This window comes from Sinocyclocheilus rhinocerous, unplaced genomic scaffold (genome assembly GCF_001515625.1).
Source record: "Sinocyclocheilus rhinocerous isolate Xijiao unplaced genomic scaffold, SAMN03320098_v1.1 scaffold1243, whole genome shotgun sequence".
NCBI classification, from domain to species: domain Eukaryota; kingdom Metazoa; phylum Chordata; class Actinopteri; order Cypriniformes; family Cyprinidae; genus Sinocyclocheilus; species Sinocyclocheilus rhinocerous.
The window spans coordinates 3201702-3211678 of record NW_015626033.1 but is presented as its reverse complement, the minus strand read 5'-3'; the positions used below and the strand labels follow the sequence as shown (position 1 = coordinate 3211678).

Below are 9977 nucleotides of genomic sequence, written 5' to 3'. Positions count from 1 at the left end.
ATTTTTTTTTTTTTTTTGCTGTGGCACTTGAGATTCAACAGCGGCAAACAGCACTGCAGAATACACTGAAACACTCACGCACCATAAACAAGGTCATCGCTGCCAGGGATTATCCCAGCATGCACCTTTCAGGCATGAGGGACCTCAGGTTTGAATTTCAAATCAAACAAAATGAAGCCAAATATTCCATTGGCTGGAGGTCCACACACTCACTCTCAAAGACTACATTTTGGCTGGTTTTGTGCGATCGGTTGTGTTCTGACAGGTGGCAAAAGATCAAACAGACTGGCAGTCCTGCAGAGCAAAGAAGGGCTCTGGGAAACTCTCCACTGTGTCTGCTTCAGACAGCTTGTGCCCCCCTCCATTACTCTCTCATTAACACAGCCAGTGCACAATATCGCAGACAAACCTGAGGGCTCAGATCGGTACACACAAGAACAACTGAATTCTTGGCTTGGGCACGGTGGTAAATGTTTTAGCTGAGGGTGGCAGGGGAGTCTTTAAGCCTCTTCCAGATACCTACCAGCTTTGGCAGGGCAGAATGGAGCAGGTGTAGCTCTGTTAGTGAAGCTGGGCTCCCAGGACACGCAGCGGCCCCCTTTCCAAACGCAGCGCACACCAGGGCCTGCGGTCTCACAGCGCTCCTGCCCCAGGAAGGCCTCACAGCTGGGTGGCCTGTAGATTAGTACATCATTCAGAAGGACGCTGGAGAAACCCCCAAACACATACATGGACCTAGAAGGAGAAGAAGATGAAGACATTTGAATATACAACAATATTTTGTGAGAGCGTGTCAGTGTGTTTATTTAGATTTCTCACCCATTACTGGTTACTGCTGTATGTCCAAAGCGATTCACGTCTCTGTGCAAGTTTGGTTTGGAAAGGACCTTCCACTCATCACATGCTATAAGAAAAAAGGCAAGCAGAAAATAAAACAATTCTGACCAAATTATTTCAATGACTTTTTCTTGTGTACTGTTTCAACCATTTCATTGAAAAAAACTAATTTGAGAATGACTTGCTCATGAATCAGACATCACTATGCGACATCTAGCTAAATAAATATTTTACAGCATAGAACAACTGCAAACGTATTTTCCCTAAGGGAATTTCCATAACTTTTTGGATTGTATTAATTTCTGTGACTTTTTTTCAGAAATTTCTTTAGGCTTTCCATGTGGGAATGATGACAACTGCACACTACCATTTCCAAAGTTTGGGGTCAGTAAGTTTTTTTCAGCAAGGATTCATTAAACTGATAAAAAAGTGACAGTAAAGATTTTTACATTGTTACAAAAAAATCTATTTCAAATAAATGCTGTTCTTTTGAACTTTCTATTCATCAAGGAATCCTGACAAAAATCCAGAAAAATATTAAGCAGCACAATTGTTTTCAACATTGATAATACTAATAACTGAAGACTGCAGTAATGGCTGTTGAAAATTCAGCTTTTCCATCACAGGAATTAATTGCATCTTCGAATATATATTAATAGAAAAAAAAAGTAATTGTAATAATATTTCACAATATTATTTTTACTGTATTTTTCAAATAAATGCAGCCTTGGTGAGCATAAGAAATGTCTTTCAAAAACATTTTTAAAAATCTTACCGACCTCAAAACTTTTTAATGGCAGTGTATGTCAAACGTGCAGTAAAGTACCACCACAAACCAATGTCATAGGCGAGGAAATCAGCAGAGAAGCACTTGGCTCCATTGCTAAGAGAGGTGTCATTATGGGTATTTCCTCCAAAGATGAGCAGCGTTCCTCCCAGCAGCACAGACGAATGCAGGTAACGTGGGTAACTACTTTCCCTAAGAATCATCCTGCAACACACAAAAAACATCAAACTGTTGCACCAAAAATGAAACTAAGTGTTCCTCTAAAACTGACAAATTTACAACATATTTTGTTTTTTTGAATAAGTATGTGCACTCTTACCATGTGCGGGACTGAACCTCATAGCGGTAAAGATCATCCACCAGGCCGTATTTGTTTGCTGGAAGAGATTTGTAGCCCCCGTGGACGTACACACTCTTGCTGCTGCTGTCGTACACGCTGCTGTGGCCGTACCCACCCTGAGCGATCGCTCCTCTGGTCTCTGGCACCAGCCATGTGTTTGTTCCTGTACACACAAATAAAATGATTTACTTTCAAATTAAAAAGTGCACCTTTAAGTTTAATATTTTCTTTAAATATAAAACCTGCTTTGCCTCTCCATAACCAGTCTGTGAGAATTTGACATGATTAAGCGTATTTCAGTATAATGAGTGGAATAACATTGAGTTACCTCATCCCAATGAGATCTGGTTTGTGGTATGAGTTCACAACACTTGTAAGATCATTTGAGAATATAAAGATTATGCCCTGATCCAGGAGTTTAACAGGATTAAAAAAGGTACAGATTATCCAAAAGCTTCTGAGATAAAGAAGAGCCTCTGGATACATTAGTTGCTCACAGCTCTTTGCAAAGAACCACAGCTCCATCTACTGGACCAAAAATCAAATGTGTTTCAACATGCAGATGCAGACTCCTGCAGATCTACTTGTTTTACAGTTGCTCTCAAAATTTGTCTCTATGTGACCCTGGAGCACAAAACCGGTCTTAAGTAGCACAGGTATATTTGTAGCAATAGCCAACAATACATTGTATGGGTCAAAATGATAGATTTTTCTTTTATGCCAAAAATCATTAGGATATTAAGTAAAGGTCATGTTCCATAAACATATTTTGTAAATTTCCCACCGTAAATATATCAAAACTTAATTTTTGATTAGTAATATGCATTGCTAAGGACTTCATTTGGACATCTTTAAAGGCGATTTTCTCAATATTTAGATTTTTTTTGCACCCTCAGATTCCATATTTTCAAATAGTTGTATCTCAGCCAAATATTGTTCTATCCTAACAAATCATACATCAATGGAAAGCTTCAGCTTTCAAATGTTGTATAAATCTCTATTTCAAAAAATTGACCCTTATGACTGGTTTGTAGTCCAGGGTCACATATTGTCTTTAAATAACAACAAAATGTACAACCTTGGTTCAAGAAATGAAATATAAATATTCAATGGAAATAAAAAAATGTAAATGTTGCCTTGGAAACTGAAATAAGTTTAATTTGAAGTACTAAAATTACTAAACCAAAATAAAAAATAAATGAAAGCGAAATATAAAAAAAGAATCTAAAACTAATACAAATAACAAAAACAAAATTATAAAAAATTTAAATGAAAGCTATTTCAAAATGTGATTAAATACTATGATACTACATAAATAATACTAAAATACATTCTACAACTTTTTTGGGTACTTGCAGCACTTTTCAATCCCAATCAAATACACTACTCAGTCACTCACTGATGTTGTACTCCTGAACATTGCTGATGTAGCTGTAGATGGAGGAGTAGCCGAAGATGACAACCATCACCACATCACCGTTATCCAGCTCTACTAAATGGGCGGAGTGGCCTTCCACAGCGTAGATCTGGCCGTGGGCTGGCACACTGGGGGACTTCTGCGACCATGTCATTTTGGGTATGTTAAAAACCCACAGTTCATCTGTTACGTTACTGGCACCCATCTCCAACTTGCCTCCAAACATGTAGATGTCATTCTAAAAAATACAAAAACAATTTAATAAGATGTTTCAAAAAAGTTTCATTTAATAGCATGTTTCAAAAAAGTACTGGTCAATATTCTAGACTGAGGTTTGCCAAAATCAACGTGCTAATGCATGTGATTAAGGGCCAGATTTACTAAACAAGGCAAATTAGCGTGAGAGCGCAATACTATAAAAGCACAGATGGGAGTGGAAAGCTCTGCAGTTGATCTACTGACAATGCACACATTAAAAAACACAGACACAGCTAGATAATTTCCAAAATTATGCAACGCAATCTACCAGAAGCAGTGCAAATGAGCATATGGTTGCAAACAAATCATTTAAATAAAGTAAACAAAGATAATCAGGTACGTGCAATCTTCTAAAAACACAGGGGCAAAATGGGTTAAGACCACTGATATATATATACATACAGTGGGTACGGAAAGTATTCAGACCCCCTCATAGTTTTCTACTTAATCAGTTATTGGTTTCAGCCATTTGGATTGCAACAAAATGCATAAATGCATAAATAAATACAATTTGTATATATATATATATATATATATGTTCTCTATTATAGATCAGTGGTTAAAGCCTTTTTACACACTGCACGATTTTCGACTGTCCCAGACGAAAGATTGGTATCGTGAAACAACCGTGGCGATTTCTGTGATCGTGGCTGCTAAACAGTGGTCCTATGTCGTACAGTGAGAGAGGTTCAAAGACGGCCGTTGTCACAGTCTTGCGACCAAAGATAGCCTACGATCATTTTCCGACAGTGTCAGAAATTCAGCATGATCATCGCACAGTGTATTTGCTGCTACGACACACGTTTACTGACCAGCCAATAAAAATGCGACATGAAATCAACGCGACATGGCGCTAAAACATAAAACTGCTTCCCTCAAGCTCTTATCCCTTCTTTTGCCGCTTCCACTTTTTTTCAGCACACATAAAAACTTGAACTTTCAAAGTGATTCATCATGCTCTTTTTGTTTATCACTAGTGCATGCTGATGATGTTTTACTCTTCTATAGTAACGTGCATTGTAGCCTACGAGTTAATAGGTGACATCATCGTACAGTCTGCATGCATGTCGTACCCAAGTTTATCAGATCCATGTCGCATGTTAGTAAATCTGGCCCTACTGTTCAAAAGTCTGGGGTCAGGAAGATTTTTATTTTTTTTTACATTTAATTCGTGTGCTGTTCTGACATGCGTTTTTTCTGAGCATGTACACCTGAAGCACGCAGAAGATTGCATACATAAACTGTGGAGTTTTTTACTTTAATTATTGCAGCGAAGACAGTAGAATAAGTGTTGTTGCAGGATACTATTGCTCAGATAATCAAAGCAGATCTTTGTATCTGCATACACAGACCAAAAGCTAGAGCATGTAATCAGCTAAATAGCCTTGTTCACTCATTCTGACACTGATTACAGCTATTTAGCTTAAAGATAAATAAAAAATATTCTTGGTAAAAATTTTTTTACAACATTTCAACTGTGATGTTACCCGATCTAGTGCCCAGGAGTGTCCGTATCTCGGCAGGGGTCCGCTACTGATGGGCACAGTGTTCCAGATGCCACTTTCCAAATTATAACTGCAAAGAAAAAAAAAAGTTGATATCCTAACACAATTCACTGTTCATTTCCATAGCTAAAGTGGAACAAACATTGTTCAGACTTCAAGATGGCTTCAGAATTACACAAATTATCCAATATTCCTGTAATTAGTACTTTCTCCAAGTCACATTTCGAGTTTTGACTGAAATGTCAAATCCACAATGTCGAAATTGCTCACTATACAAAGAGTTCCCTCAGAGAACATTTAGACTCACAGTTTCTACCCTCAAACTGTCAAATTAATCTAACTCTACTCCTACCACAGCTCACACTGATTTATTATTAGTATTATTATTATTCCTGCTGTTCTACATTTTTATTTTGGATTACTGTCACATTGGCACATATGCAAATATGCCTTTTTGGTTATGCTGTACACAGATCTCTGAATTATCACTTACTTTAGAACCATCTGAAAGTTGCTGTAGTTAAAGGTGTAGCCACCAACAACCCACATAACCTTTTCCTGTACCACCGCCTTATGGGATGCTCTTCCCAGCGATGCTCCAAAAGGCTTCACTGTGGGCATGACCCAGTAAGACTCTGTGGAGGGCACTGTTAGTGAGCAGTCTGGACCTGAGAGAGAGAGAGAGAGAGAGAGAGAGAGAGAGAGAGGGGTAAATCTCTTGTACAATAATCTAAGGCAGGGGCTCCCAACCATTTTTGTTTGACATAAAATATTTACTCGAGATACCCCCTGAGATTTTTGAGTTAATATTTCTATAATTTAACAACATATTCTCATGTTTATTATGGTTCACTAATATTGATTAATGGTCACATGACATACAAGCAGATAAAATTGAATGTTTTGTTTTGACTTTGTAGCTGGATTTTAAAGTGGACTCAAACTCTATCAGTCTGCATTAAATTTACACTGGTGTATAAAACTGAATGATCATAAAAAAAATAATATGAATATCAATATCAATAAAAACATGAATAAAATGCACAATGTACAGTACAGTACATATGAAATAAAAATGAATATTTGATTAAAGTAATTTTATTGTACATTGCACGCTACAACAATAATGTTCATGTCTTAAATTCTTTACTTTCAAACTGACAAGCTCTAACATTTCAAATCCTTTCTTTTTTGTGATGAACCTGCTATTAGTTTATGCAATGCTGGAAATTATGCAAATCTGTAAATAAAGTACACTGGAGGCCAAAAGTCTGGAATAATTAAGATTTTTTTTTATGTTTCTGAAAGAACATGTTCACCAAGACTGCAATTATTTGCACAATACACAGTAAAAGACATAATATTGTGAAATAATATTACAATTTAACTGTTTAAACTGTTAACTGTTTTCTACTGGAATACATTTTCAAATGTTCCTCTGATGGCATTACTGAATTTTCAGTTATCAGTGTCACATGATTCTACAGAAATCATACTAATATGTTTACAATATTACTGTTTGTACTGTATTTTTGATCAAGTAAATGCAGCCTCGGTGAACATGAGAGACTTCTTTCAAAAATATTTAAAATTCGTAATTACTCCAAACTTTTGTCCGACAGTGTAAACCCCTTAAAACCCTGATCTAATGTAACATCCGTCTCATTATATTTTACTATTTATGAACAGATCACTTAAACAGGGTGGTTCTGACAGCTTCTTACAGTCATTACTATGACCAATCACACTTTTCTTCCTGTGTCTCCTCACATGAGGGTTAGTGAGAAGCTGGCCAGAAAGACTCATTAAATTAACCTCAAGACACCCTGATGTCAATCCTCCATCAGGCTTAATTGTGCTTTGATGCTTTATGACACTGTGGCAGTGTCTGATGAGGATGCTGCAGTGATGCAGAGGAGACAGATGCACTATTAGAGAATCAACACCAGAGGGACACAACCCACATGACAACAAATCTACCTGAGACACAATGCTCTGCTGGAAACACGAAACTCGAAAGGTCTCTGATTTTCATAGCATCCTGTAAAATACAGGAAAGGTGAGGAAATGAAAGCGGCAGTGAATAGTACCTTGCCAGCTGTCATTGCACACGCAGAGCTTTTCCCCGGTGAGGTCGCAGTAGCCGTGATCGGGGCTGCCACAGTTGTTCCTGCAGTACGGGATGTCACAGGCCTCACCCTTCCAGTACTTATCACATTCACAATATACACGGCTCGCTATCGAGTTCCCCGAGGTGCACTTCCCGTGGCCAGAGCAGTTATTTGGGCATGAGTTGATTCTGTCGAGGGAGAGATCAAGAAAAAGGTTGTAAAAGAAAACAAGGGGAACTTTCTACAGAGAAGCCTGAAATGGGGGAGGGTATAATGAACAGGACTAAGCCATGCAATAATAAAATAAAACATGCACAGAGGAGATAAAATTAAGACCTCTTTGTGATTACATGTTGTATTAACACCTGGCCGAACCAGCAGGCTTTTTTCATTGAAAATAGTGCTGATGCTAAGTGTCATTAACTCACGAGTAGAAGATTTCAAATCCTGTCAGGTTGTAGGCAGCGTCGCTAAAAAAGTGCAGAAGTGCGTAGCCTGAGTTGGTCTCCACTTCAGGGACAGTCTCGTTCCCTTTCACTTCAGGGACAATGAGACCACTGTGGGACAATTACAGAAAAAAAAGCTGGTTAGGAAATGATCTCTTGTTCTTCCATTTGTCATGCAGCAAACTGAAATTTTCCTGTGTGACTCCAGGACAAAGGTTTTTCAAACTGGGCTCAGAGGGCCGCAAGGGAGAGTTAAGGGTCCACGGAAAAATTTTTAAAAAGTAAACAATTTTACCAAATCTATTTTTAGGTTCACATGTTGACTCAAAATATTTATTATATTCTGTTACACCAAATACACAAAATAATGATCTTTAAAAAAGCATCATATGACCCCTTTAATGCAATCATTTATTTGATATTTATCATAAAAATGCATTACAAATAAATCTGAAAATACATTTATCTTTAGGTTTATTTACTACTGTTCAAAAGTTTGGAGTAGGTAAGAGTTATGTTTTTGAAAGATAGGTTTTTGCAGTCTACACTGCACAAAAATACAGTAAAAACAGCAATCATGTTAAATATTACAATTTAAGTATTTCTATTTGAATATATTTTAAAATGTAATTTATTCCTTCAATGTCAAAGTTGAATTTCAGCAGTCATTACTCACATGATTCTTCAGAAATCATTCTAATAGGCTGATTTGGTACCAGAGTAGCATTTCTTATTACTATCAATGTTAAACTATTGTTCTCAATGTTAAATATTTTTGCGGAAAATGTTTTTTTAAGTTTTTTTTAAGATAAACAGAATGGTGTTTATTGGAAACAGAAATCTTTTGCAACATTATAAATGTCTTTACTATCACTTTTAATTAATTGAATGCATCTTTGCTGAATAACGGTACATCTAACATTGACAGTAGAGGTCGACCGATATGGGTTTTTCACTGGCCGATGCCGATGCCGATATTTAGAAATCAGGGCAGCTGATATATGATGCCGATTTTTTTGGCCGATATGTTTGGCCGATTTTCTTTTTTTTCCCCCTTCATCTCATAAAAGTGAGTTTGAGCAAATGATTATTGCAGGGTACAAGATAGTAATGGTAGTAGTAGCCCAATTTAGAGTAATAATACATGGCTCAAAACTTAAGCACCTTCTCAAAACAGTTCAGAAGGATGCTTTTTGTTTATGTTTGCTGACAGACACCAGTGTTTCCCACAGACTGCAAATTAATTCTCTGCCAGCAGGAGGCGCTTTGGGAGCTGGAGACATAGCGGTTTCCCCTGTAAAGGCTGTAATCAAATAAGCGCTGCTCACAAACATAGTTGCCAAGTCCGCGTATTATACGCGACTTTGGGCTTCTTTTTTTGTAAAGTTTCGTAAAAAAATCCCGGGTCGCGTGTTGCGGTTTTTTGGGCATATTTTAAAAAATATGGTTGCTTGTTATGGGAATCTGACAAGCAACTTCGTTTCTTTATTTATGTTCGCCGTATTCTCCAATGCATTGGTTGACACTCTGTCTGTTCACAGTTAATAGCCAACCAGTGCAATAATAATTGCAGCTTAATTTGCCAAATGTTCGAGAAGGGTATAACTGCAGCCTGGTGATCTCCAAATGGGGAGCGGGAACTCCAAAACGGGGTGGGAGCTCTAAAATAGGGCGTGGCTTCCTCCCATTGACAGACAGGCAGCGTCACTACCCCCTCCTACTCTGCGAATTTCGAGCCCCGGGACGCCCCCGTTGCTTAAAACAAAGCAATAGAGTAAAATCTTTCCCCTGCGCTGCGCTGAGCGATCTCGTGGGTAATTCGCGTTTATATCATTAAGCAGAGGTTCAAACTCCAGTCCGAACACCACTGGCCACGAGCTTTGGGCTCTGCTCTCATGGAGAATATTTATTTATATAACATATTTTATTTTAGATGAACTAGAAACAATGTTTAATTTATATAGTTTTATTTTGAAATGTAAGTCAATAACAATTGGCTGGAGCCAGAGCCAATGGTGAAAGTCTTTGCGCGAGGAGACCCCGCCCCATTTTGGAGGTTCTGCCCACTTTTGGAGTTCACGCCCCATTTTGGAGATCTCCGGTCTGCAGTTATATCTACTTGGTTACGCCAGGCAGCATTGAAAGAAGGGGCGTGGTTACATCTGGCAGAAGTTATAAGGTGCGTTCGACTTGAAGCACGGCTACAGACGGCGATCAACGAGAGTAGCCGCTTGCAGTCGGGGGCGGAGGTGAAAACGGAGCCGTCAAGCCGGACA

General features: G+C 38.1%; 1 protein-coding gene across 1 annotated transcript in view; it reads right to left on the bottom strand.

Moving 5' to 3' along the window:
* The window catches only part of LOC107708169 (attractin-like protein 1), a 127804-nt gene that overhangs the window by 79084 nt on the left and 38743 nt on the right, over window positions 1–9977 (bottom strand). The window contains exons 4-12 of the mRNA XM_016512337.1: window positions 7684–7812; window positions 7235–7443; window positions 5638–5812; window positions 5127–5214; window positions 3364–3619; window positions 1944–2127; window positions 1674–1828; window positions 820–904; window positions 524–735 (exon numbers count right to left, since the gene is read on the bottom strand). Coding sequence (XP_016367823.1) covers window positions 524–735; window positions 820–904; window positions 1674–1828; window positions 1944–2127; window positions 3364–3619; window positions 5127–5214; window positions 5638–5812; window positions 7235–7443; window positions 7684–7812 — 1493 coding nt within the window. The remainder of the gene's footprint in view (window positions 1–523; window positions 736–819; window positions 905–1673; window positions 1829–1943; window positions 2128–3363; window positions 3620–5126; window positions 5215–5637; window positions 5813–7234; window positions 7444–7683; window positions 7813–9977) is intronic.